Source organism: Prionailurus bengalensis, chromosome B4 (assembly GCF_016509475.1).
Source record: "Prionailurus bengalensis isolate Pbe53 chromosome B4, Fcat_Pben_1.1_paternal_pri, whole genome shotgun sequence".
Lineage (NCBI taxonomy): Eukaryota > Metazoa > Chordata > Mammalia > Carnivora > Felidae > Prionailurus > Prionailurus bengalensis.
Window position 1 is genome coordinate 41,315,658 of NC_057358.1, and position 27,135 is coordinate 41,342,792.

A 27,135-nucleotide genomic window follows, 5' to 3' on the forward strand; every position below is an offset into this window, starting at 1 on the left:
CACAACCGTGAGATCATGACTCTGGGATCATGACCCAAGCCAAAATCAAGAGTCAGCCGCTCAACCACTCAACTGAGCCTCCCAGGTGCCCCAACCCCCACTTAGTTTAAATATTCAATAGCTTTGCTACAGAAATGTTGTGCTTGAGTGTGAGTGCTACCCCGGCCCCATGAGGCATCTTGTGGTGCTAGCTTCTCCCCCAAGTCTGAAAAATTCTGAGTTCAGAAACTTATCTGACCCCAACTGTTTCAGATAAAGGTTTGTGGGCCTGTACTCAGTTCAGGCTCCCCTTCCTCCTCTAAACCATCAAGAGTTTGTAAGCTGTGAACAGGGGGTGATGTGGGCATAACGTGTATAAGTGCGTGAATAGGAGAGGTCAGTGCCCCACGCATCCAACGTTGGGTAAAAGAGGACGGCACGAATGGGTTAAGTTCTTAGCGAGCACAGAGGCCAGCGTGTTGGAGGTGGTGGATGCCTTTGAAGAGCAGCAAGTCTTCTGACAGAGCGTGCCCTTTAATGCTCTCCCCACACCCAGCACCCAGTACATGGAAAAGGGGGAGGGGGTGGAAGTCACTGCTTTGAGAAAAAAAACAGCCACCAGAGAGCTTCAGCTGCCATCAAAGGTTGGCTTGCCACCTGAAACCAGCAACTCGAAGAGCACCTACAGCTGCTGCCCAGGAGGTGCAGAGAGCAGGCGCCCGCACCCAGCTGGGGGCAGCAGGTCCGCAGAGCCCAGAGGTCAGTGGCTGGAGTGCAGAAAGAGCTCCCCTGGGCAACAGCCATGGCCCGGCCACCCCTCTGCTGGCTGTGGATTCTGGGGACCCTGGCAGGGCTCTCGGCTACCCTGGCCCCCCAGTGCTGTCCAGAGAAGCATTACTGGGCCCAGGGACAACTGTGCTGCCAGATGTGTAAGCCAGGTAAGAGAGGAGCCCTTGCCAGGGGTTTGGGGTGAAGGGCAGTGAGGAGCGCATCTGAGTTCCAGCAAGGAGAGGAATCCGGTGCCACCCTGAAGAGGGCAGAGAAGCGGCCTTCCTTGGGCCTTGACCCGGACCTCCGCTCACAGGGACTTTCCTGGTGAAGGACTGTGACAGACACGGAGAGGCTGCTCAGTGTGATCCATGCATACCGGGGGCCTCCTTCTCACCAGACCACCACATCCGGCGCCACTGTGAGAGTTGTCGGCATTGTAACTCTGGTGAGATGGGCAAACCTCTGGGGGATCCAGGTGGCAGAGCCGGGGATGGAGAAGCAAAGAGGAGGGAGGTCAGAGCTTGTCACTTCAAGGCTACTGCAAGTGGAGCCAATGCTGGGAAATGGGGTGCCCTGGGCAGGGCACATATTGATGTGGAGAGAACTCTAGCGTTACAGGGAATGGGGTAAGCAGAATTTGGGGAGCTGCGGAGAATGGGTGCACAACTCAGATCATGACAATATAAAGGGGAAGTGAAAAAAAAGGGAGGTGGTCCTAGGTCCCAGATTTCAGGTGAGCAAACCCCCACTGATGAATTGGCTGCGTCTGAAGTGCACATTCATTTGGAACTTGGAGTACATCCTTCTTTTCTTTCTTTCTTTCTTTCTTTCTTTCTTTCTTTCTTTCTTTCTTTCTGTATTTATTTGAGAGAGAGAGAGAGAGAACAGAGGAGAGGCAGAGAGAGGGAGAGAGAGAATCCCAAGCAGGCTCCACAGTCAGCACAGAGCCCAATGTGGGGCTTGAACTCACGAACTGTGAGATCATGACCTGAGCCAAAATCAAGAGTCAAACCCTTAACCAACTGAGTCACCCAAGCGCCCCCTTTCTTTTTTTTTTTTTTTATATTTATTTTTATTTATTTTGAGAGAGAGAGGGAGAGTGCAGGGGAGGGGCAGAGAGAGAGAGAGGGAAAGAGAGAATCCCAAGCAAGCTCCAAGCTGTCAGTACGGAGCCCAACTCAGGGCTCAATCTCACAAACCATGAGATCATGGTCTGAGCCAAAATCAAGAGCTGAAGGCTCAACTGACTGAGCCACCCAGGTGCCCCTAAGGAAATAACAATACCAGCCAGTCGAGTAACATCCTTTCTTTTTTTTTTTTTTTTTTTCCGCACAACAGCCAATTTAGGAAAATGAATATGTATGTGGCCTATATTTCTTGTTTATTTTGTAATTTTATCTTTAAAAAATTTTTTTTAATGTTTATTTATTTTTGGGAGACAGAGAGACAGAGTGCAAGCAGGGGAGGGGCAGAGAGAGAGAGAGAGGGAGACACAGAATCTGAAGCAGGCTCCAGGCTCTAAGCTCCATCCGAGCTGTCAGCACAGAGCCTGACGTGGGACTCAGACCCACGAAGGGCAGGATCATGACCTGGGCTGAAGTCGGATGCTTAACTGACTGAGCCACCCAGGCACCCCAGTAATTTTATCTTTTTTAAATGAAGAAGTAACATATGCAGCTGATGTGAATTCTTTTATTATTTCTGCATCTTAGCTAGAATTTCAGAATCTGTGTGCCAGCCCCAGATAGAGCAGCAGACTTTAAAGTGGTCCCTTGGGGCACCTGGGTGGCTCAGTCAGTTGCACATCCAACTTCGGCTCAGGGCATGATCTCACAGTTCGTGGGTTCTAGCCCCACATCGGGCTTTGCACTGACAGCACAGAGTCTGCTTGGGATTCTCTCTCCCTCTCTCTTTCTCTGGTCTTCCCCCTCTCTTTTTTTCTCTCTCTCAAAATAAATAAATATTAAAAAATAAAAATAAAAACAAACGAAAAAAGGTTTGCCATTGCAAATAAGTCAAAAAAAACCCAACATCTCAAATACACAAGAAGTATTCCTCAGTCCACTCAACTTAAAAATATATTAATGGATGCTTTTCTCTTCTTGTCAGCAACCCCAGCAGGGTTGGAATTATTTATTTATTTTTGATGTTTATTTATTTTGAGAGAGAGAGAGAGAGTGAACACGAGCAGGGCAGGGGCAGAGAGAGTGGGAGAGAGAGAATCCCAACCAGGCTCCATGCTCAGCATGGAGCCCTACTCAGGGCTTGATCTCAGGAACTGTGAGATCATGACTGGAGCCAACACCAAGAGTAGGATGCCCAACCGACTTAACCACACAGGCACCCCTGGAATTATTTTAGTCAAAGTCCACCCACTCATTCTGCAGGCCCCGCCAAAAGGCCTTTTCCCAATACTGAACCAGCCTGAACTCCCTTTGCTGTGTTCCAGACCAGGCGGTTCAGACTCAGCCCATAGGCCCCCAAAACTCTCAGGCAGCAATTGGCTGAGGGACTCCAGGTGACGGTGGCCAGGGGTGAGGCTGAATGAGTTTGGCCCCCTCTGGACCTCAGTATTCCCATGGGTAAGATGGAAAAGTGCTTAAAATTCGCCTGGAATTTGGGGCACAGGTTATACAAGGTGAAAAGAACTCCCAGGTCTCTGGATACTCCTCACTAAAAACAATGGCATGCCTTCCATTGTAACCAAGCCCAGCCCCCTCCTTAACCCTTCTCTTGCCTTTGGGCAGATACCCTCCTGCCCACCCCCTCCTGGGTCTGAGGTGATCTTCCTCACCTTTGCCTACCTCTTCTCCTCTCCCCTATCACTGTTCTCTTCTTGCAGATCCTTGTCCAGGCTGGCTCACAATTCCTGGTAAGCCACAAGGAAACCAAATTCTAGTAGCAACTACGAGTCAAAATTCAGAAAGAAGCAGCCCTAGGGGCCTAAGGATGGGAAGAAGGAATTTGTGTCCCTCTCCCTTTCCTCACAATAAGCACATGCTAAAGGAATATTAGAGTACTAGTAGGAATCTTCGACATCTTCCAGCCTTCCTTTCTGCACCCCTCCTTGCCTGTGGGGGCTCTTCTCCCTGGTTCCCCATGAGTGCACTGTCCTAAGGTCCCACCAGTCCATGGGCAAACCTGGCCCACGTCCGGGTGCCGATGCCTTCCCCAGAATCACCCTCCTCTTCTTAACCCCAACCACCTGTGAGTCCAACCCAGACTAGAACCCCTCACATCCTCCTCCTCTAGTATAATTTATTGGCAGTCATTCAGCACCCGACCTCTACACTTGAATAACATTTCTATTTAAAAGGCAAAGTAGGGGCACCTGGGTGGCTCAGTCGGTTGAGTGTCCGACTTCAGCTCAGGTCATGATCTCACGGATTGTGGGTTTGAGCCCTGCATCGGGCTCTGTGCTGACAGCTCAGAGCCTGGAGCCAGCTTCAGATTTTGTGTCTCCCTCTCTCTCTGCCCTCCTCTGTTTGCACTGTGTCTGTGTCTCTGTCTCTCAAAAATAAATAAACATTTTTAAAAAAAATTTTAAAAAGGCAAAGTGTGTTAGTAATGAAGTAAATCTCTAGTAAAGTTAAAAACCTATCAGGGGGCCACCTGGGTGGCTCAGTTGCTTAAGTGTCCAACTCTTGATTTCAGCTCAGGTCATGATCTCACGGTTTGTGGGTTTGAGCCCGCGTCGGGCTCTGCACTGCCAGCTCAGAGCCTGCTTGAGATTCTCTCTCTCCCTCTCTTTTTGCCCCTCCCCCCTCTCAAAAATGAACATTTAAAAACAAATTAAAAAATAAAAACCTATCAGGGACCATAGCAGCACTATTCCTGATTGCTTAAAAACTGGACACTACCCACGTGCCATTTGCAGTAGAATAGATAACTGAATCATGGGAAATTCATACAGTGGAATACTATACAGCAGGAGAAGGAATAGCCTATGGTTACAATGTGGATGAATTTCACAAAGATTGAATAAGAGTGCCTGATACAAGTAAGTACACACGCATGACTACACAAAGGTAGTGCAAAAAGAAGCAAAATGAACTCACAGTGTTAGGAAGTCAGGCTAGATAGTGGTTATGTGTGGGTGGGAGGAGGTAGTGACTAGAAAGGAACTCTGCTTCTCTTGTCTATGGGTCCAATTTGTAGCAATTCTCAAGCTTGACGCTTCTGATCTGTGTACCTCACTGTAAGTAAATTACACTTCAAGAAGTTATAAAAGTATCAGTGAATAAGAGAGAATATCATGCAAGCTGTTTCTACTTTTTCCAGTTTGCATTTCCGAAGCATGAATTTTCTAAAAGGTCTACATTGTTCCTTTCATGGCAGTAGTAATAAAGGCAGAGGCACTGGGTGACAGCGAGGGAGGGGCAGGCCCTTGTGTAGATGGGGCAGGAGTTCCGGGAGCCGGGTCTGGGACGGCAGCTCAAGATAGGATTTAGCGAGCGCACCTTGCAGGTCTCTGAGGCCTGAGCTTCTCGTGTTCCTCCTGCCCTCCTCTGTCCCCAGGTCTCCTCATTCGAAACTGCACCCTCACCGCCAATGCAGAGTGTGCCTGTCCCAAGGGCTGGCAGTGCAGGGACAAGGAGTGTACCGAGTGTGATCCTCCTTCAAACCCCTCACTGACACCTCGTCCATCTCAGGCCCCAGGCCCACACCCACAACCCACCCACTTACCTTACGCCAAAAGTAAGTTCCAGGCAATACTTTGTCCAGTCACAGGGATAAGGGTCACACCCCCCCCTCCCAACCAGCACCCTCCCCACATAAGTTGCCTGGCCAGCTGGTCAGCCTTCCCATCTCACCCAGCGCCTCTTAGGCCTCAGGCCTTCATTCAGCCCAGGCTTGTGCCCTGGGAGGTGCCCTGCTGCTGCTCACCCTGTCTCTTTTCCAGAGATGCCAGAGGCCGGGACAGTCCGGCAGGTGCAAACTCTAGCTGATTTCAGGTGGCTGCCTGCCCCAGCTCTCTCTACCCACGGACCACGTGAGTTTCCTCCCCATTCTCCACCCCCAGAGAGAATGCATACAAGAGAGGGAAGTCAGCCAGAAAGCTCCTGGAGTAGGAGTAAGAAGTAGGAGAAGCAGAATCTAAGGATTAGGAAAGGACTTAGTCCAATGGTAGCAGTGGGGATCGGGGTGAGAGAGAGATGGCAGATGGGTAACAGGAGGCCTGGGCTGAGGAGAGTCCAGACCTAGGCCCTCCCCCAAAACACTTGTGTGGCCCCTGTCTACCACAGCCCAAAGGTCCCTGTGCAGCACAGACTGCATCCGCATCTTTGTGGTCCTCTCTGGAATGTTTCTTGCTTTCACCATGGTCGGAGCCCTGTGCCTCCATCAACAAAGAAAAAATGGACTAAGTAAGAGACAAAATGCAGGTCTCCAGTCCTGTCCCTGCACCCCACCCTACTTCCTTAGCCCCGCCACCCATGCCTGGAACCTCTCGGAAGCCTCCCTCGCACCATCTTTACCAACCCTTGCTCCCACCTTCTCTCTCGCCTCTTCGTCGGCACCCCCTGCCAGCCTCCCCCAAACTAGCCCTCCTTTGCTCATGTCCACGCTCTTCACCACCCCCCACCTTTACTGCCTCTGATTCTCCTCCTGCAGACAAAGAAGAAAGTCCAGTGATGCCTGCAGAGCCTTGTCCTTACAGCTGCCCCAGAGAGGAAGAGGGCGGCGCCATCCCCATTCAGGAAGACTACCGAAAACCAGAACCTGCTTCCTACCCCTGAGCGTGCTCGCCTTGGGGGGTGGGGAGGTCATCACTACAATAAAATCCCAGCCTCAGTCCCACCCCATCGGCCACCCAGGCCGATGAGCCGAATGAGACCTGGCACCCCCGGTTTCAGTACCATCCTCTTATCAGGACCCTATCCTGTGTGCAGACTTGAGAACGTGCCTTTTGGAGACTGGCAGTGACAAGGACACGAGGGGATGCGGTGGAGGGTGGGTCACAGGAGCCCGAGTGTGCCCTGGCTCAGCCGGCTTCGCCCCTGCGCTGCACTGGAGGGCTGAGGCCCTAGCTGGAAAACACACTTCTGCCTACGAACCCCCACGTGCTGTATCACTGACGTAGAAATTCGGCAAAATAAAGTGACGGCCAGCCACACACCGATGCTCTCCGCGCGCGCTCTGAAATTCAACCTCTGGGCGCCAGCCACTCCCAGATCCGGGATCTGAAGGAGGAGCTCTCTCGGGCGGACTGGTGCTAGGGGCCCGCCCCAGTCGCCGAAGGAGGACCGCCAGGGGGTGTGGCACCAACCGAAAATGAAGAAAGGTTCCCAGGCTCCTGGGGATCCTGCTTCTGGCTTCGGTCTCTGCCTCCCCCCACCCCCTCCCTTACTTCTGCTCCGCTCTCTTGGGTGGGGGGTCCAAGGGTGCATGCCGTTGAAGTCAGGTCTTGACAGAACGAGAGGATTTGCGGGAGGCGGGGGAAGAAAGGAGAACCGTGATCACGACGCTGGCACGCGCGCCTAGTTAGTGGTTTCACTCCCAGGCAGAAGCAGCCGCGGTGACACTCGAAGTGAAAGCGAAAGAGGAGGAGGCCAAGGGCTGGAGAGAAAGCTACAGGCCAGAAAGGGTGGTTCGGAGAGCCCCTCTTCTCCAGCCGGGACGCGCCCGCCGGAGCAGTGGGGAAGGGCGGCGGGGCGGGGCGGGAGGGGTGGCAGCGCAGCCCCCATGGGCGCGGGGCAGGGCTGGTGCCTGCTGCTCTGCCTGGCCCTGTCCCGCGTGGCGGCAGACCCAGGTGAGCGGGGAGCGCCGGCCGGAGTGGGGGGAGGGGGAGGGAAGAGGAGGGTGGGGGTGTTGGGCCCAGGGCGCACCAGGGACCCACCCACCCCGAGATTCCAGAAGGGGAAGGGGGTGGGGGGAGGGGGCCGGCTTCCAGCAGCCTCCTAAGCCCAACAGGAGAAAGGCTGGCAAAATAAGGAACCAATGGTGTTGGGGAGGAGGCCGCAGCCTGTGGAAAAGGGGCAAAGGAAGAGAGGCCTCCTGGGGGATGCGGTGGGGGGCCTAGTGGAGAGGGCACTGCCTGGGAGCAGACACCTTCCCAAGCGGAAAGCTGGGAAATCCCCGGGAGGTGTGCCCTGGAGGTGGGGGAGGGGAAGGCCACCTGTAACCGCAGAAAGCTGAGTAGACCCAGTGGGCTGGCTGGGAAATTGTGCCAACTCCCTTCGCCACACGGGCGGCCTGTCTCCTCTCCCAGTGGCAATTTTGCTCATTTATGTGCTTTTGCCGAGAATTCCTTTGACTGAAGAGAGAGTTTTTTGGCTGGCAGTTATAATGAGAATAAAAACATAAACTCTCCTGACCAATGTAAATCAGGACTTTAATTCATACCAGGTATGTGCCTGGACTAGCAGGTGCTTCCCAGAAAGCTGGTTTGGGGGTGACGAGAGGGACACAGAGACAGCTAGGACCCTGGATGACAACTTCTACACCTTCCTTGATGACTCCACAGTTGGAGTGCGAGGCGAGTACTGAAGCAACTCTCTGGGCAAGAGGGTGCTCACTCCTGTCTTTAACCTGCAGAAGAAAGGCAGTGGCGGAAGGTGGATGTGGTCCTAGACTGCTTCCTGGTGGAGGAAGACAAGCACCCTGGAAGTCTTGCCGGCAGTAGGACCATGGTGGAGGCCTTGCTCGTGCTGAGGCAGGTACCAGTGTTGGATGACGACTCCCTGGAAGCCATCACTGATTTCCAAGGGGGCACACTGGCCAAAGACAACCCACCTGTTACCTTCGAGGCCTCAGGTAAGAGCCCTCCACCCTATGTCTCAATCTTTCTGGGCTCCCTCCGCTGGGACGGCGCAGTTCCTGGGGACACCCACCGCACCTGTTTCCCATGGACCCAGGTGTTCTCAATCCAACTAGACCTCTGTGCTGCCCTTCTCCCCCAGTGAACTTGGTACAGATTCCTCAAGCCGAGGCCTTACTCCATGCTGACTGCAACGGGAAGGAGCTGTCCTGTGAGATCTCCCACTATTTTCTCCAGGCCACTAAGAAAGCTTCGTTCATCGCCAATGTGCAGGTACCCGGAGGGGGACCTAGTGTCTCCATGGTGATGAAGGTTCTCAGGGATGCTGAGAATGGGGCTGTCTTGCACCCCACACTGAAGCTGCCCCTGAGCCCCCAGGGGATGGTGCAGACTGCAGGTGAGAAAATTAAAAGTAGCAGAAATAAAGTTGTACGTTTTTTCAAGTGGGCAGCTCATGGGGGACTAGAAGAAGGAAGGGAATAAGTACACTTCCATCCACATCAGTCATCTCAGGGTGTCCCCTAGCCTCAGTCCTTTCTCCTAAAGACCCAAAGGATTGGATTGGGATCATTTTCACCTCCCTTGTGTGAGGAAATGACATGCGAGGCTCTGTTCACGTACACTGTCCATAGCAGTCTTATTAAACCAAGCACCAGTTGTATCGCGGTGAAAGCCAGCCTGTTCTGGTGCTTCAAGATGATTAGAGTGATGCACATGCAGGATTTGTTCATTAACTCTTATTAGCAAAACCTGGTTCTTGCCCTTTCCAACCTGGTACATCCCAGAGGACACAGGAAATTGAGAACATGATGATAGGCTTCTCCAGAGTTCCTCAAATCCAGTATTTTGCCTCCAAAAAGAGGACAACCAGATCCAGAGATTAGGGGGCTAGCCTCTTATCCTTAGAAAGCCCCAGAAGACTCAACCTAACTTTACCCTGCCACAGCAGAAAAGAGGGGTTCTCATGTCTGTCCAGTGTCAGCCATAGTCCTAGCATGGCTTAGGTATTCCCCCTAAGCCATGCTAGGGTATTCCCCCTTTGGGGGAGGTATTCCCCCCGTCTTTCTACCTTTTGTAGGGATATTTCAAACCTACAAAAAGGTAAAAGAATAATGTAATGAGCACCTGTATACCATTCACCCGATTATTTTTTAATGTTTATTTATTTTTGAAGGAAAGAGAGATAGAGCACGAGCAGGGGAGGGGCAGACAGAGAGGGAGACAGAATCCGAAGCAGGCTCCAGGCTCCGAGGTGTCAGCACAGAGCCTGACATAGGGCTCGAACTCACCTGCCATGAGATCATGACCTGAGCCGAAGTTGGTAGCTTAACCTACTGAGCCACCCAGATGCCCCTGTATCAACCAATTATTAATGTCTTGCCGCATTCTCTGTCTTGATAGATGAAAGGATAGGTATCCCTCCCTGAACTGAAAGTACATTGCAGACACTCCAACACTTCACCCCAAATGTTTCCATGTATGTCATGTATTGGCTCATAACACAAAGGATATTCTCTTTCATAATCACAAAACCATCACCTTGGCAGCAAATCAAGGTGGGGAGCAGTCTAGGGTGGTGCAGGCAATAAGGGAGTACAGTGTGTAAAGACTTTAAGAACATATTCTCACCATTACATCACCACCATATTGACAATCTTGAACACTATCACTGATAAAACACTCCTCCCTGCCAAGGCAGTCCATTCCTACCATTACTTGGTACACCACTGAGCATTAGACTTAAGAAATGTTCTTTAATGTTCATTTATTTTGAGAGAGAGGGAGAATGGGCGTATGTGCACACATACAAGTGGGAAGGGGTAGAGAGAGAATCCCAAGCAGGCTCCATACCGTCAGTGCACAGTTGGACGTGGCGCTTGAACTCATGAACCGTGAGATCATGACCTGAGCCGAAGTCAAGACACTTAACCAACTGAGACACCCAGGTGCCGCCAGACTTAAGAAATTTTTAAATTGATGCAATAGTACTGTCAATATAGAGTCCAAGTTCAAATTTCTCCAGTGGTCCCACTAATGTTCTAGTTTGTTTTTGTTTTAAGTCCAGGATTCAAACAAGGGTCATGCATTCAGTTGTCCTGTGCCTTTAGCCTCCTTTACTCCAGAACAGTCTTTTCCTAGCATTGACATTTTGAAGAGTCCAGGCCTGCTGTCTTGTAGAGTATTCTACCATTTGGATGTGTCTGATTGTTTTCGTCATTGGATTCAGCTTCAGCATGTTTGGCACAAATACTACCACTGGGTGCTTTTTAAATCTTATTCCTATTTAGTCTTTGCAGCAGCTTCGCCTTAAGCAGATGACCTTGGCAACCCTTACTGCCTTGCCCAAGGTCACAGAGCTAGTAAGTGGAAGAAGCAGGGTTCCAAAGCTTTTGCTGCTATTCCAGTGGTCTTACCTGAGGGTTAATGGTAACACACAATTTTGCATGTGTAATTTTCTGGTGAGACGTCCATAGCTTTCGTCAGATTATCCAGAGGTAAGTGACTCCAAAATAGTTAGGATTACCATGTGTGCCATGCTGCTTTTCCACAGCACCATTTCTTTGTGGTTCCATCTTTTTTTTTTTTTAATTTATTTATTTTGAGAGAGAGAGAGAGAGAGAGAGAGAGAGAGAGAGAGAGCGCGCACAAGCAGGGGAGGGGCAGAGAGAAGGACAGACAGAATCCTGAGCAGGCTCCACACCATCAGTGCAGAACCCAACGTGGGGCTTGAACTCATGAACTGTGAGATCATGACCTGAGCCATGATCCAGGGTCAGATGCCTAACTGTGCCACCCACGCGCCCCATTTTGTGGTTGCACCTGATGGGAAATGTCCAGGAAGGAGGCAGGGGCAGGCATACGCCCACAACATGCCCACAGCTTAGCGATCAGGTGGACTCGAGGAAGTAGCCCACAGTCACCCTTCTTTTTCTCACTATAGTGGAGCTCCAAGTGACAACACAGACCCCATTGCTGTATTTCCTGCTGGGGTCCTCAGCCTCCCTGCACTGTGGCTTCTCCGTGGCCCCGGGCTTAGACCTGACTGGCGTGGAGTGGCGGCTGCAACATAAGGGCCACGGCCAGCTGGTGTACAGCTGGACCACGGGGCAGCAGCAGGCCAAGCGGGAGGGTGCCTCCCTGGAGTCAGAGCAGCTACTCCTGGCCGGGGATGCCTCCCTCACCCTGCCTAGCCTCACCCTGAAGGACGAGGGGACCTACATTTGCCAGATCACCACCTCTCTGTACCAAGCCCAACAGATCGTCCAGCTCCACGTCCAAGGTGAGGTCATTTTCGGTTCTCCAAGGAGAGGGGAAGGGATATGCCTATGGAGGTGTTTTCCAGGACAGCATCCAACACAAGGGCAATTTTCTGAGAAGCAGGCTGAATGGCCACAACCTAACTGCCATCTCCATCCTAGAAGTGCAGACTGTTCTCTGTCAGACTCCAGGGTAATTCCAGTACGCAATTTCCCAGCCCAGGAGCCTGCTGCCCTGCCCTGGCTGGCTGTCTCCAAGTACCTCCGTCCTCTGGAGCACATCCTAAGGAGCAGCAGCAAACCATGGAGGGGCTGTCTGACTGGCAGGAGTATTTCATCACTGACGTCCTTTAAAATCGCCAGCTTATAGTGATGATAAGAAGCCAACCTTTCGTTGGTTTTCCTATTGCTTTTCAATTACCTGTGGAAGGCGCACCCCTTCTGGCCTGCATCTAGAGTGGACCCATTACAGCCCCCTTGGCACTCCACTGAGCTCCCACAACCCGCTCTCACTCCCAGCAGGAAGAGAATGCTTTGGGCAACTCTGTTGTCCGGCTGGATATCTCTGGAATCTGATTCCTCGTTCTTTCTTCTAGCTTCCCCCAAAGTACAACTAAGCTTGACAAACAAAGCACTGCCACCCACCCTCATCTGCAACATCGCTGGCTATTATCCTCTGGACGTGACTGTGACGTGGATCCGAGAAGAGCCAGGTGGAACCCCAGTCCCCGTCTCTGGGGCCTCCTTCTCCAGCCTCCGACAAAGCACAGCGGGCACCTACAGCGTCTCCTCCTTCTTGAAGGCAGAACCTGGCCCTGAAGGCACCACTTACACCTGCCAGGTCTCCCACATCTCCCTGGAGGAGCCCCTTAGGTCCACCGCCTGGGTTGCCCCACCAGGTACTAGGAGTGCCCTCTTTTCCCCACCTCCATACTTGGGCTCATGGCTCGCCTGCCCCCAGCTCATCTTTGGCCTTGTTCTGTTTCCCTCAGCACTTTGTTCAGCCTTGGCTCCTTTCCCAAGGTGGCAGCCTCCATAGCTGCCACCACATGCCGAGATGCATCATTACACCCCAGGTTCCAGGGTACTAGGCGATGTACTGACAGTGGGAGATCAAGGGTGAATTGTTCCTGCCCTCAAGGTGCTTAGTCAGGTTGGAGGGACTGACTAGGCAGTCAGAGGACAGCCTGGAGGAGACATTCAAGCCAAGCTAGCTAGCTCAGTGGGAAGGGAACAGCTAAGATGGGAAAAAGGGCGCATCTGATGGCCAAATTATAAGTCTAAGGAAAATGTGGGAACTGCACAGCTAGAGCCAAGGGTGTGTGGGAAAAGAGAGAAGTGGCTCTAAAGCTTGAAAGTAACTACATTTATTGAGCATTTACATGAATCAAGCACTCAGCTGTACGGTCACATATATTATCACAACTCCCATTTTACTGTTGAGCAAACTGGCACTTACAGATGTTAAGAAATTTGCCCAAAGTCACCTACCTCATAAATGGTAAAAAAGAAAATATGAAAAATGGGCTCCCCTACAGCCTTCAACCCTCTCTGGCTATTAGTGGGTAGATCACAATGGGCCTTAGAGCTGGAATTTCATGCTGAAGTCACAGAATGTCATTGAAAGGTTTTCAACAAGAGATGCAAACATCCAGGAACACTGGGCATCATTTGGTGGCTCGCCAGACTGCCAAGTTTCCCCAAAACTGGGAGTTTTGCCTCAGCTTACACCATTCCCCAGCTAGTTGCAAAATTCCAGTTTACCCGTCAACAATTAATCTAATCTAAATCGCTCTCGTGAAGCAATTAAAAATGTCCCAGCGTGGAAGAGGTAGGAAATCCCGTGTGGAGGAACACACGGACACCCAACAATCTTGAACAAGTATGAATACTACAGTGCGCCCAGTTCCTGGGCAAAAGCAGAACACTTGCTATGAGCTCCTTCACCAGTGATAGGGTGTCTGTCTGTCTCTCCCTCTCCTTCCCTCCCTCCCCCCCTCCTTTGTTCCTCTCGCTGGGGATCTGGCTTGGGCTCAGAAAGGATTCCTGCCTACTAATTCCTGCCTATGCTGCTTTCAACCTACAGAGCAGAAAACGGCCTTTGGAGTCCTCTTGGCCAGCAGCCTCTTCGTTCTTACACTGTTGTTCCTGGGGCTCCAGAGATGGCCAGGTAAGTTCCTGCTGGTCCTTAGCCCTGCCCCAGCCCCTCTTCACCTGAAGATTAGCCAGCTGTAGCCCCCTCCCCACCCAGACCAAGGATGAAACCCAAGTGTCCCGAGTCCCGGCCCATCCCCCCACCATTTATGGGGTTACCCCAACTGAAACCAACCTCCTACCCCCTTGTTTTCCCCTAGCTCCCTCACCGAGGTCTGCCAAGACGCTGAGGCCCTCTCGGTAACCACTCTCCTGCCTCAGTAAGAAGAAAGAGTAGTCACATTCTCCCAGAAGGACCCTAGCCAAGTGTCAGAAATCAAAAAGGCCTGAAGAAAAGCATGAGGAAGGCACAGGTCACAGGGGCTCGGGCTCTGGCTCTGTGCACGTCTCTGCCTTCCTTCATTGTGTCCCTGGGCTGAACACCAAGGGAGAAAACGTGAAGAGGTGAGAGGGTGGTAGGAAGGCAGAATGTCTGTGTGGAGGTTAAAAATAAGCCTGTGGTAGGAAAAGAAAATGGGAAGACATTTAGAAAGGAGCAAGTGAGGGGCCGGGGGGCAAAAGGGTGGGGGTTGGGCTATCACATGCAAACATTTGAACTCTGTCCAAATAAAAGCCCCTTGTGTCCTCAGAAACAAAGCTTTCCCACGTTGCCATCTTTCCCCACACTGGACCCAAATGAGCCCTGTCCCCAAGCCTAGCCATGCCGCCGACTCACAGAGTGTTCAAGGTGTCAAACGAAGGCCCTCAGAGGCAGCCTTGGGGCGCCACGCCAGTTGCTCTATGTACCCTTGAGCTGCAATTAAGGTTGTGCCCCTTTAGACAGCTACCCAGCATTTCAGGAGACCTACAAACTCCTCAGTCCCTCAACTGCAGGGGAAGATGTCTCTTTTCATCCATTTCTAAATTGTGTCTGGTCAGCACAGTGGAACTCGGCATAAGGAAACTGTACGTGAGGCTGCTGGGGAACGGGCGTGTTTGCTGAGGACTCATCTCGGCACACCCCCGGGACAGGCCGTGCAGCCTGGGGACCTAGGAAGGAGGTGGACAGGAGGTGTCTGAGAAAACCTGCAGTTGTTTGTGAGGTGATGTTCGAGATGCCCACTCAGCTTCCTGCCATCACTTCCTCTCGCTAGCACCTGGAAGAGTTGGGCTGCTCCAGGTACGAACAAGAGCAGAGACCACTTCCTCTGCCAACACACACATCTTTCATCTCGAGAAGACCACACGGCACACATAAGCCAGCCTTCCGGCCTCACACAACATCAGACTAGAGAAGGAAAACAACCCCCCACCCTGGCCCCTCCTCAGTGACTCCAACCCAAACAACAACCAAGTCAGCATAGTGGTAGGAATTTATATTTTTTGCCTTTGTTCAGAATACATGAGATTGGTAAATATGCCACATGCCTTTGGTGGAAGTACAACTGTTATTATTCTATACAAGTGTGGGGTTGGGGGTAGGAAAAAAGACAGAGGTGATGACAGACAAACAGTGGAAACCCCACATCGCCTCATGGCAAACCAAAGAAGAAGGGGATGTGGGAAGCTTGGCTTCATTTGACTGCAAAGTCCCAGGGTTTGGTTGCATATTTGCTCATGCACATGGGTGGTTGAGGGGGTGGGGGGGCGGACAGCAAAGACACAGAAGAGGGTACAGGGTGGGGTGAGAAAGAAAGTAGAAGGGCAAACATCCCCAAAAGAACAAAGCCAACTACATCTGGTGAGCCTCAGAGGGACAGAAACCCAGGAAAGAATTCCTGTGACAGGGCTAGGTGGGCCAAGAGGGCGAATTGGCTCCAGGCTCGGGACACATCGAGGACACTGGTGGTTCTTCTCCAGCGGTGACCCCCTGCATTAGGCAAGGAGGAGCCCAGAGGAGAGTGGAGACCTTCGAGGGGGGCCGTTGGGAGGGTACACTGACTGCTTTCTTCCAGCTCTTCAGTCCTGCCCTGGGGCAGGACGAAGGGAATGTGGGAAAAGGGGGCAAAAGGAAAGGAAGGATGGTTTTGCGCAATGAAATGCTGCTGCGTGGAAAATGGCATCCAGACCCAGCCCAGCCTGGCCTCAGCCTCTTCCTGCACATGGGCCAGATGATGGGAAGAATAAAGGGTCATGGGTGCTCCCCCTCCTGTTCCCAGCCTGCCCTCCTCCCCTCACACCTGGGTCTGTTCCATTCAACACCCTATCCTGAAGTCCACCAGTGGCCGCCTCAGCTTCCACTGTCTGTCCCCACAAACCACGCAGAGGAAAGGAAAGGAGGCAAAGTGGCATTCAGATGGGTACAGGTGGTTTAGAAGGGGAATACAGTGCAGGAAGAACAGACAGGTGGCTCTCGATGAGAGGGCCCCATGACAGCACAGCAGTCCACAAGCACACTTGTCTACAGACCGTCCCGCCTCCCACCTGAGACTGGGCTGGCAAGTATATTGGACTTCTCTGAACACTCAGAATCGGCTACCCTCAGGAAGGACCTCCTGCCTCGTCCTTGCCTTTGGCAAGTAGCTGGGAATAGTGTAGAGAAAAGGAGCCCCTGAGAGTCCAAGGACCCTCATTCCTAACACTTCACACTTTATCAATGGGAAGGGAGGAACAGGACCCTCCTCAAAAAGCAGGCAAGAGGTAGCTTCTTCCAATCTTGTTATTTTCAGATTGGGTCCTTGACTCATTGTCTCTCTGGAATTAACACATACTCTCTCTTTATCTATGCCAACAATTAAAATGGAGAGTCCCAAGCTTTGGCTCTATATTTGGTATTCTCAGGAACAACACAGAATGCTGCAGAAAATGTGGATGAGAGACAGCCCCTTGTAGTCATGAGCTTATGGGGCTGCATCTAGGATAGGAATGAAGCTGGTACTTTAGCAATTAATGTGTGTGCTCTAGGTCTCCAGAAAACAAAGCAAAAGGTTGTAATATCCCTGACAACATAGAAAATCTTGGACTAACAGATTAGAAATTACTGCAAAAATAAGCTTGACTTTCTAAAAGGGTATCGCACCAGAACCAAGTTGGTCTCTGGGCCCACCCCAGGATCCTCTGCAGGCCTGGCCTAGGAGAAGAGCCCCATGTGACCAGGGCAGTCTTGAGTGAGCTGCCATTCTTCTAGCTGTTCACAGCCTCCTCCTGCCAGTGGCCTGGCCTTTCCTGGTGGCACCACGGGCACCAGATACCCTTCTCCTCCCCCTGGTCTTGGCACCTTCTTGGGCATATCACCCCAGCTACACCTCTTCCTCTTCTCTTGGCCTCCCACTCTTTTTGGCTTTGGGGGAACTTGAGTGGGTACATAAGAAGGGGGTAGGGGGAAGGTGCCAGCTGTTGCTCTTCAGGTGGTTACTTCAGGACGGTGCCACGAGCAGCATTTCTAGTGTTGAGGGACACAGTGCAAATGAAAGCAACAGAAAAGAAGGAGTGGGAGACGGAGAAGCCTGGACGGGGTGGAGGGAGGTAGATGGGGACGTTTGTTGAGAGAGTAAACAGAGGGAAGGGGACATGAGTTGGATGGCAATGGAGAACAGGGAAGGGGTGGCACATTCTCAAGTAAAAAAGTAGACTGGACACAGGAATCAGGAAGTCCCAGATGGAAAAGAGAAAGAGACAGGAGAAAACAAGAGGGCAAATTACATCAAGTTACTAGACAGTCGGGGCTTACAGTTGCAGGTGTCCCATCCCCATGGTCTCCCCTAAGCCCAGCCAGTGACAAACAGCATAGCCCCAATTCCTCAGAATAGGAGGGACCATCTTCCCACAATATCTTGCAGAGGGAAGGCTTGCCCATCTAGGAAGTCCTTCGTCCTTGACCTTCCTCCCTCCCAAACCGGGTGATGACCCCACAGCAGTGATCTCCATACCTCAGTCAGAGCAGCCCCACTCCCCAGGCAGGCAGGCAGGCAGGCAGGGCTGGGAGAAGACTCCAGGACCTTCCCACCTCTTCACCCCACCAGCAACCTCAGCGATACTTACTTACAATAACTACCACGATGATGGCACAGATAGCTCCCAGCATGATCATCATCTGAGGAAACATTGACCAAAAATGGGCCCTTGGATTTAGGGAAGGAGGAAAGACCTATAACCCTAACCCTAACCCTAACCCTAACCCTAACCCTAACCCTAACCCTAACCCTGCACCACATCTGAAGCTTCCCAGAAACATTATAGCATCTGCAGCCTGCTCTGTTTCGCTTAGTGCCTGTTGCCCGAAGGCCTTGAAAGGAACTCGAGTGGAGGTGTAGACTTGGGATCTTTAGCCAGCTAGTTCATTTTTCATCATGAAGTGTTCAGCTCATTCCTAAAAGCTGCAGGTATTTAAATATATATCTAGCCTATCCATCATGCTGAGGTTAGTTGTGTGTGGGGAATGTCCAGAGGAAATTTTTCCAGGGATCTTTTGGGGAAAAACAGCTTGACTGACCATTTCCAAACTCCTCAGGGTATCACTGTCCCCCAGTTAGTGGTTCTGAATACTCTAGCCTACCCTGGTGGCCAATTCAGGGTAATGCATCTCAAGGAGGCTTTCAGGTTTTCTCCCGAGTTCTGCAGGGCAGAGATCCTGTGCCACTAGAGGTAAGGAAGGTATGCGCCCAAAGGTTTTCTTGCCTTCTAAGAGGTGAGGCCCAGGAAGTAAAGGCAGAGAGAAAAAGAAAACTCACCTTGCAGTTTTTCCACCAATACTTCCTCTTTAGCTTGGCAGCACTACTCTCAAATTGTGATGCTCCCACCTGCAAGGCGTCAGCTCGGTCATCCAGCTGTGACAGTATCTCATCCCTCTTCAGGACCTTGTCCACATTCACACGCATGATGTCCACCACCTGAGAGAGGTTGCAGAAACAAAGCCAGTAAGCTTCCTTGCTAGCGACAGAGGTAAGAACAAGGGAATCACAAGTCTGGCCCCATGTAACTCAAGAATGCCTTGCCCTTCTATTAAAAAAAAAAAAAAGAAAAAAGAAAAAAAGAAGTTTCTAAACTTCTGGCAGCTGGAAACTCTCAGAGACAAAGCTCTCCACTTACTTCCTCCACTTGTGCCTGGGTTTGCTGTAGTCGTCTGTTACTGGTCGTATTAGGAGGAGGGCCAGGGGGGCCCCCACCTGGGGCAGCCCCTTCTGCCCCTTCAGTGGGCGGCTGAGCCGGAGCAGACCTGTGGAGAGAAGTGGGCCAAGTACACAACGTAACCGAGACAGAAAGGAATCCCATGTATTCTCACCCCCATCACCAACGCCAAGGTGATGAGGTTATATGCAACTAGAAGGGATTCTAACTTCTTGACAACACCAAGTAAGAAGATGCAGCATACAGGAAGAACCAAAAGACGAAAAATCCTGTAACAACACTTAGATGGGGCTCAGGGACATCCAGGATGGCATCAAGAGATCCTGCTTGGGGCTATCCTTTGACCCAAACTCAAATATCCTCTGGCACAATGGCTACGGGGACAAATGTGCCAGTCTTAGACTAGATGGTACTTTCCTGTCAGAAGCCTTTCACATGAAGTCAAAGTGGAAAATTCCTATCCAGGTTAGGAGAAATTCACACAAAAGACTAAACCCTCAGGACAAGCTTGTGGACTGAGCAGCTCTTTTACACAAAGCCTGAAGAAAGGGCAAGCCGACAGACCCTGCTTAAGAGGATCTGGTTAACAGTTGTTTCACACAATCATTAGTATGTTGGGACTGCCATAAGGGCAACTTGGGAAAATCACCAAAGGCAAGTCTTCTGTAGGTAGAGTTGAGTCAGGACTGTTAGCTTGCTTTGTTTGGGGCAGAGAAGATGGGGGTTTTACTTAGGTAGAACTGGGGCCCAAAGCAATTGTGCTAGTTCTGAAACTGTTCCAAGAACATAGACAGGAAGCAAAAATATGGGTAATGGTCCCCAATGTACATGCATCACAAACATCATGTCCCTTCCTTTTCTAGATTTGGCATCAAGTCTCAGGAGGCTCCCCTAGTTCTTTATGTCCCAAAGAGAAATCCTGGTTTATACTACTATACACAGAGATTGTTCTTACTTTCCCTTAGCCTTAGAAAGGGTCTTCAACATAAGCTCCTTTCCATGTCCCAACAATGGAGGCTAAATTCATCTCCTAAAGAATTTCTAGAAGTCTAACCTCGGGCATGAGATTTTTCTCTCCCAAGGAAGACTCCACTGGCAGAGGGAGATTCTCAAACTTGATGGAGAATAGATGTTATAGTAAGAACTCCTCAAACAGAAGCAGAATCTCAAAAACATACCTCCCAGGCCCAGTCCAAGAGCAAAAGCATTAGGAATTAAACCATCACAAGTCACCAAAAGGAAATGCCTTGACTACTCACAATAGAATACCCAGAAGTTCTTCCTCCCTAAGTGAATTTCTTTTGGTCTTAAAAAAATAGAGAATAACTTCAGAAAGGCTTTACCAGCTGATTATACCCGACTCATCCCCATTCAAGAAATCACTTTCTCATTTCCCTCTAAAGCACAAAAGAAGCAAAGAAAAGAAATACACAAAGCCATGGAAGCCAAAAGACTCTTGTGTTACTACTGAGCTAAGCAATCTAGTTCTCTGAAGGTGGAAAATTCAGTATGTAGCAGCCAGTATTTGATCTTGGAAGCAGTCCAGTATGGTGGCACCAATGACAAGATTAAGGTCAGAGATCTCGTGATGCCCTGCTAGTCACCATGCTCTCTCCATCTCCTTCAGTTCATCCCACATGCCTGCTACTGGGAACCAGTCCACTGAGAAGGATCCCCCCTCCTCCCCAAAGCAGGAGGAAAAAAAAAACAAAAAACGGAATCTTAGGGCTTGGCCAAAATGCATAGAATATCACATACATTTAAAACTGTAGAAATCAAATAAAGAAAAATGAAATGGTTACAAAGCATCTGAAGGGACCATTTCACTTACTATTTGTTGGAAGTTGGGAACACTCAGCAATAAAATATCCAGGGGTAGTCATAACCCATATGAAACCTTAATGAAATCTTTTCCCTTTTTTGTCACTAGGAGAAGCAACACAAATATATCTAGGACCAAGCCAGGACTCCAGACAGTAATAAGAAAGAAAAATCTTTTAATTCATTGTGGTCCTGACAGGGAAATACTTGATTCGTCTAGCCACAGTTCTCCCCCAGGATCTTGGGAACGGGGCTGATGTTGAAGACGGTCAGAGACTAAATTGATTTGTTGGGGGAAGGCAGGGATCCTTGGTTCTATTTCTCTTCCAAATACTTGGCTAAGAGTCAACGACAGGAAAACACCTCCTATACAGGTGGCCTTGAGATGAATGGCTGCTTGGAATCACATGCCACTGCCCCTTGAGTCTTTCTGAGCTGCTCGCCTGGCGCCAAAGAACTGTCAGATAAGTTTCGGGACCTGTGCGTACTGCCAAGAGGGGCGTGGGAGAGGTGGGTAACGCGTCACAGTTGGGATGAGGGGCATACATAAATCCAGACATTGTAGGGCAACCCAAGTTACTAACTGGCAGGTGCACTACTCATTACTGTTTCCAGAGGCCGCAAGTACAATTAGACAACAAGAAAGGGTCTTGAACCCCCTCCCCAGTGTCTCCATGCCCCACCTTCGCCCGGTCCCGGGCTTCACTATTACAGAGACCTGAATGAGGCGCCCCGCAGGCGAGAGAAGACAGTGCAATGAAGGTGGGACCCCCGCGCCCCTACCCCGCCCGTGGGGTGCTGGCTGTGGCTGCTACAGGAATGGGGTACTGCCTTCTCTCCCCAGGGGTGGCCAGGTCTGGGGGCGGCGCGCGGTGGTGCTTCCCCGTGTCGCTGCAGCTGCTGCAATGCGCCATTTTCCGTCCCGCAGAGTCTGGCGCTGAGGGTGGGAGTTGGCGAGGAAGTGTGGAGCCCCCCACACCAGAGTCAACTCACATTTCTGTGGCGGCGGAGGGCTCCGTCTTTTCTCCCGTGGCTGCGGCGAGACTACAGACCGGGGGACCGCTGCGGGTGAAGTCGACGGAAGTGCCGCGCTTCGCCTCCACCTGACCACCCGGGGCTCTAGCTGCGGTGGAACATACCGCAGCTGCCGCGCGGGCCTCACTCTTTATTAGTGTCGGCCACGCCTCCCAGTAACGTAGACAATCCCGCAGCCCAATCCGAGCCCAGGACAGGCGCCAGTCCAGAAGCCAAGCCCGAATAAAGCCAAGCCCGCCCCGTCCCTACAAATTGGCCAATCCCAGCTCTCCCCTCTCATTCCCGACTCCGGAAAAGAGCCGTTGCTTAGGGGATCGGTTCTCTGACCACTTCAACTGTCGTTTGCTTACTAGTCTAACTAAGAGACGGGACTAGATGGAAAAACGCGCCAGCTCTCTGGAAGGGAGGCGCCAACAGTTTGATTTAGGCCTTTTGGGTACCTAGCAGCCAATCGCTGAGCAGTTTCTGCAGCCCGGGCCCGCCCACGACCCCAGGCGCTCGCAGCACCAGCCAATCACAGCCGCGGGCGGGCCCAGCTCGCAGTGACCTAGACACCAGCGTGCTGGGTGTAGAGGCAGTTCCGCTCACAGAGGTTCAGCTCACAGGCGAGCAGACCTGGTCGGCGCTCCGCCTTACCTACCCACCTCTCACAAACAACTCTGATGTACAGAATCCATAAAGGCTGAGCCCCAAGTCCTCAAGACCCAGTACCAGACGCGGGGTTCTGTCCCTCCAGAGCAATTAGAAAGGCTTTATTCATCCTTTTCCTTCAACATAGCCAGCAAGCTCCTCGTGCAATGAATTATCCTAAATCGAACTCCCCCTGTAATCCCTCCCAGGTAGGCTACCACACTGACTCAGTTGCCCAAACCAGAAACCTAGAAACCACCCTAGATTTCCTTCCCCGTTCATCTGTACCCCTCCTCTGATAACTCACCAAGCTGAGTGGATCTTTCCTTCTTAGTTTTTCAAGGATTCGTTGCCCTCGTATCACTGTCCTACTCTCACTTTAGACTATTATCCCTTGCCTGGACACTATCTGTTGTAAAACTTACCATTATTTTAGCTTCCGCTAAGAAAAAAAAAACTGACACAATGCTTTCTTATCACTTAGAATTTTTATTTTGTATTTATTGAAAGTGTAGATTTATATAGATACAGATTTTTATAATAGTTCACTCTTGTGCATACATAAAAAGGAAATTTTAAAAGAGCAACATGGTAACAGTATTCCCAAAACTTCACATTCAGAGCCTGACTCTTATGATTATTATTTTTTTTTTTTTTTTTTACTTACTCTTAGATGTCCATGATTTTTCACACAGTGTAGTACTCTGTGCATGCCATCAAGGGCTTCGGTGATGCGGCATTTCTTAGAGTGTTTCTCTTCTGTCTCCAGAATTTTCTTCCAAGCCTTAGACACCCATTTGGCAAGTTTTGATTCTTCTGAGTAGGTATGACAAATACAGTATGACTACCATCTGGCTAATAGTTACAGTGAAACATCCCAATTTAGATATTTTTTACCATCTTTTTTTTTTTTTTTAAGTTTATTTCTTTTTGAGAGGCGGGGAGGGGCAGAGAGAGGGAGACACAGAATCCCAACCAAGCAAGCTCCAGGCTCTGAGCTGTCAGCACAGAGCCGGAGGCAGGATTCAAACTCACCAACTAGGAGATCATGACCTGAGCTGAAGTTGGATGCTCAACCAACTGAGCCACCCAGGCACCCCCTAATTTAGATCTTAAAATGAAAAGAAAAAAATGCCTCCTAGAATCAGTGAACTATATCTTTCTGCTTCTAGTCTTGCCCTCCCTCATATCCATCCTCTAAGAAACTACCAGGATGATCTATCCAAATGTTACAATCCTGCTTAAACCCTCAAAACCCCACCAAATCTCCCCTGGGAAAAAAAACCTTAAAATCACCGAGTTTTTAAAAAATTAAGGTCACTGGGAAAAAAACTTAAAAGCACTGAATTTTTTAAAATTAATATGTTTTGGGGTGCCTGGGTGGCTCAGTCAGTTGAGTGTTCAACTTTGGCTCAGGTCATGATCTCACGGTTCATGGGTTTGAGCCCCAGTCAGGCTCTGAGCTGTCAGAGCCTGCTTGGGATTCTGTGTCTCCCTCTCTCTCTGCTCCTCCCCACTCATGCTCTGCCTCTCTTTCTCTCTCTCTGTCTCTGTCTCTCTCTCTCTCTCAAAAATAAACATTAAAGGGCACCTGGGTGGCTCAGTCGGTTAAGCAGCCCATTTCGGCTCAGGTCATGATCTCGCGGTCCGTGAGTTCGAGCCCCGCGTCAGGCTCTGTGCTGACAGCTCAGAGCCTGGAGCCTGTTTCGGAGTCTGTGTCTCCCTCTCTCTGACCCTCCCCCGTTTGTGCTCCATCTCTCTCTGTCTCAAAAATAAATAAACTTTAAAAAAAATTTTAAAATTAAAAAAAAACATTAAAAATAAATTTAAAAAATAACAATTACTATGTTTTTAAACTTGCTAAAAAAATATAGATTCACATGAGGTGGCCCTCAAAAAAGTACGGATAGGTTCCCCATCTCCCTTCACTTAGCTCCCCCAGTGATAAGCAGTACCCTATTAAAACCAGGATATTGACATTGGTACAATCCATGGAGTTTATTCATATTTCATCAGTTTTACATGCATTCACATGTGCATGTAGCTTTAAATGTAGATTCCTGTAACCACCACCACACTCATGATACAGAACTGTTACATTACTACAAGACTCCCCTGTACTATCTTTTCATAGCCACACCTACCAATCCTTGTCAGACACTAATTTGTTCTCCATCTCTCTAATTTTATTTCAAGAATATTACAGAAATGGAATCATACAAATGAAACCTTTTAAGATTGGCTTTTTTCCCCATTTTTGCCTATGGATGTCCCATTGCTCAAGGACCATTTGCTGAAAAAGCAGTCCTTCCTCCATGATATCCTTGAGATCCATCCAATTTGTGTGTATCAATAATTTTCATTGTTGAGTAGTATTCTGTGGAATGGATATGTCATAATTTGTTTAACCATCTACCTGATAAAAAGACATTTGGGCTGGGGCGCCTGGGTGGCTCAGTCAGTTGAGTGTCCGACTTCAGCTCAGGTCAAGATCTCACAGCTTGTGAGTTCAAGCCCCACATCAGGCTCTGTGCTGTGCTGATAGCTCAGAGCCTGGAGCCCACTTCTGATTCTGTCCCCCTATCTCTCTGCTCCTCCCCTGTTCACTCTCTCTCTCTCTCAAAAAATTAATAAACATTAAAAAATTTTAAAAAAAAGACATTTGGGCTGATTTCAGTTTGAGATTACAAATAAGACTGCTATGAACAGCCATGTACAGGTTTGCATGAACATAATTTTCTCTGGGACAAGAGAGCAATTACTGGGTTGGAAGGTAATTGCATGTTTAGTTTCAGAAAAAACTGCCAAACTGGTTTCCAGAATTGCTTTACCATTTAAATTACCACAAGCAGTGTAAGTGGGATCCAGTTTCTCCACATCTTCACCACTACTTGGTGTTGTCACTGTTTCTTTTTTATTCTAGCCATTCCAATAGGTATGTAGTCATATATCATTGTAGTTTTTTTTTTTTTTAAGTAGTCTCCATGCTTAGTATGAAGTCCAATGCCAGGCTTGAACTCATGACCCTGAGTTCAAGACCTGAGCTGAGATCAAGAGTCAGACGCCAACCCACTGAGTCACCCAGGCACCCGGGATCATTGTAGTTTTAACTCTCATTTCTATGATGGCTGATTATGTTGAACATGTTTTAATGTGATTTTTGCCTCCTATATATATATATCCTCTTTGATGAAAGGTCTGCTCATATCTTTTGCCCATTTTCTTTTTTTTTTAATTTTTAAAAAATGTTTATTGATATTGAGAGAGAGAGAAAGAGAGAGAGTGCACGTGAGCAAGGGAGGGGCAGAGAGAGAGAGAGGAAGAGAGAGAATCCCAAGCAGGCTCCGTGCTGTCAGCACAGAGCCCAACATGGGGCTTGATCTCACAAATCTTGACATCATGACCTGAGCCGAGATCAAGAGTCGAATGGTTCACTGACTGAGCCACCCAGGTGCCCTGACCATTTTCTAATTGGGTTGTTCATTTTTTTATTCTTGAGTTTTGGGAATTCTTTAAATATTCCAGATAAAGTATTTTGTCTGATAGGTGCTTTCTCCTGGTCTGTCATTTGCCTTTTCATCCTCTCAAAGGGATCTCACACAGAGCGAAGGTTTTCAATTCTGTTTAGATCCAATTTATCAACTTGTCCTCCTATGGATTATACTTTTGGTGTGAAGTCTAAGAAGCTTTGCCTAGCCCTACATCCTGATGATTATTTTCTTATTTTATTTTCTAAAAGTTGTACATTTTTGTGTTTCACATATAAGTCTGTGATCCATTTTGAGTTCATTGTCGTATAAGGTGTAAAGTTTAGATCAGAGTTCATTTTATTGTTTATGGATGTCCATTGCTCCAGACCATTTGTTGAAAAAAGCAAACCTTCCTCTGTTGAATTGCTTTTGCACCTTTGTCAAAAATCAGTTTGGCATATTTCGGCAGATCTATTTCTGGGTTCTCTTCAGTTCCACTGATCTATGTGTCTTTCCTTCTGCCAATAACACACTGTCTTAATTACTGTAGCTATAAATAGTAAGTCTTAACATCAGGTAGAACTATTTCTCCTACTTTATTATTGTTGTTGTTTTCAAAATTGTTTTAGCTATTCTAGATTCTTTGCCTCAAAGGTTATCTTAAAAATGAATTTACAGGGCACCTGGGTGGCTCAGTTGGTTCGGCAGCTGACTTCGGCTCAGGTCATGATCTCAGGGCTCGTGAGCACACACACACACACACCCCACCCACCCCCGCCCCTCCAGTCAGTCTCTGTGCTGACATCTCAGAACCTGGAGCCTGCTTCAGATTCTGTGTCTCCCTCACTCTCTACCCCTCCCCCACTCACACTCTGTCTCTGTCTGTCTCAAAGGTAAATAAACATTAAAAAAAATTTTTAATGCATTTATGAGCTGATAAGAAAATAGACTGTAGACCAAAATAAAGACTATAGACCAAAAACTAAGTCAAAGTCAAAGCTGCTACCCAGAGAGGTAAGCTGAGCACTGAAGTCTGTTTTGCCTTGCGGCATTTGCTAAAAAGTTGAATTTAGGCATGGTGATGGACTCACCAGGTGCCACTGTGTCATGGGAGACAGAGCTCAGGGCTTTTCTGGGGTTGGAAATCTAACAGAAGATCCCCACCATTAAGTCAGAACCTCTATGTCCTCGTTTAAGAGTGGATTCAAAATAT

General features: G+C 49.5%; 3 protein-coding genes across 7 annotated transcripts; 2 read left to right on the forward strand and 1 right to left on the reverse strand.

Annotated features, from left to right (window-relative positions):
• The first annotated feature begins 589 nt into the window (after positions 1–589).
• Positions 590–6,867, forward strand: CD27 (CD27 molecule). 3 transcript variants are annotated; one of them, XM_043564740.1, is made up of 6 exons: positions 608–917; positions 1,064–1,195; positions 5,269–5,448; positions 5,654–5,743; positions 5,997–6,116; positions 6,364–6,867. In XM_043564740.1, exons 1-6 carry the CDS (start codon positions 782–784, stop codon positions 6,486–6,488), a joined length of 783 nt encoding a protein of 260 aa, XP_043420675.1. In that variant the 5' UTR covers positions 608–781; the 3' UTR covers positions 6,489–6,867. The 3 variants fall into 3 exon arrangements, with proteins under 3 accessions (XP_043420676.1, XP_043420674.1, XP_043420675.1); XM_043564739.1 differs by lacking the exon at positions 6,364–6,867 and having other exon boundaries at positions 597–917; positions 5,997–6,356; XM_043564741.1 differs by lacking the exons at positions 1,064–1,195; positions 6,364–6,867 and having other exon boundaries at positions 590–917; positions 5,997–6,356.
• An 81-nt stretch (positions 6,868–6,948) lies between these two features.
• Positions 6,949–14,552, forward strand: TAPBPL (TAP binding protein like). Of its 3 annotated transcripts, XM_043564736.1 has the most exons (8): positions 6,949–7,069; positions 7,253–7,501; positions 8,287–8,505; positions 8,652–8,906; positions 11,451–11,789; positions 12,363–12,665; positions 13,853–13,936; positions 14,121–14,552. In XM_043564736.1, exons 1-8 carry the CDS (start codon positions 7,024–7,026, stop codon positions 14,162–14,164), a joined length of 1,539 nt encoding a protein of 512 aa, XP_043420671.1. In that variant the 5' UTR covers positions 6,949–7,023; the 3' UTR covers positions 14,165–14,552. The 3 variants fall into 3 exon arrangements, with proteins under 3 accessions (XP_043420671.1, XP_043420673.1, XP_043420672.1); XM_043564738.1 differs by lacking the exon at positions 7,253–7,501 and having other exon boundaries at positions 6,955–7,069; XM_043564737.1 differs by having other exon boundaries at positions 6,986–7,501.
• Positions 14,553–15,260: 708 nt separating this feature from the next.
• VAMP1 (vesicle associated membrane protein 1) lies at positions 15,261–22,061 on the reverse strand. The gene is made up of 5 exons (XM_043564742.1): positions 21,781–22,061; positions 18,928–19,054; positions 18,570–18,728; positions 17,881–17,932; positions 15,261–17,470 (listed from the first exon to the last, which is right to left on the reverse strand). Coding segments are annotated over exons 1-5 (357 nt in total). The 5' UTR covers positions 21,783–22,061; the 3' UTR covers positions 15,261–17,453.
• Positions 22,062–27,135: the final 5,074 nt, after the last annotated feature.

Coding starts and splice junctions, on each gene's coding strand:
- CD27 (XM_043564739.1), top strand. CDS start 782: ATGGCCCGGCCACCCCTCTGCTGGCTGTGGATTCTGGGGACCCTGGCA. Junction 918..1,063: donor CTGCCAGATGTGTAAGCCAG/GTAAGAGAGGAG, acceptor CTCCGCTCACAG/GGACTTTCCTGGTGAAGGAC. Junction 5,744..5,996: donor TCTCTCTACCCACGGACCAC/GTGAGTTTCCTC, acceptor TGTCTACCACAG/CCCAAAGGTCCCTGTGCAGC.
- TAPBPL (XM_043564736.1), top strand. CDS start 7,024: ATGAAGAAAGGTTCCCAGGCTCCTGGGGATCCTGCTTCTGGCTTCG. Junction 8,506..8,651: donor TGTTACCTTCGAGGCCTCAG/GTAAGAGCCCTC, acceptor CTTCTCCCCCAG/TGAACTTGGTACAGATTCCT. Junction 11,790..12,362: donor CGTCCAGCTCCACGTCCAAG/GTGAGGTCATTT, acceptor TCTTTCTTCTAG/CTTCCCCCAAAGTACAACTA.
- VAMP1 (XM_043564742.1), bottom strand. Junction 18,729..18,927: donor CCCAGGCACAAGTGGAGGAA/GTAAGTGGAGAG, acceptor AACCTCTCTCAG/GTGGTGGACATCATGCGTGT. Junction 17,933..18,569: donor ATTGGTGGAAAAACTGCAAG/GTGAGTTTTCTT, acceptor ATGTTTCCTCAG/ATGATGATCATGCTGGGAGC.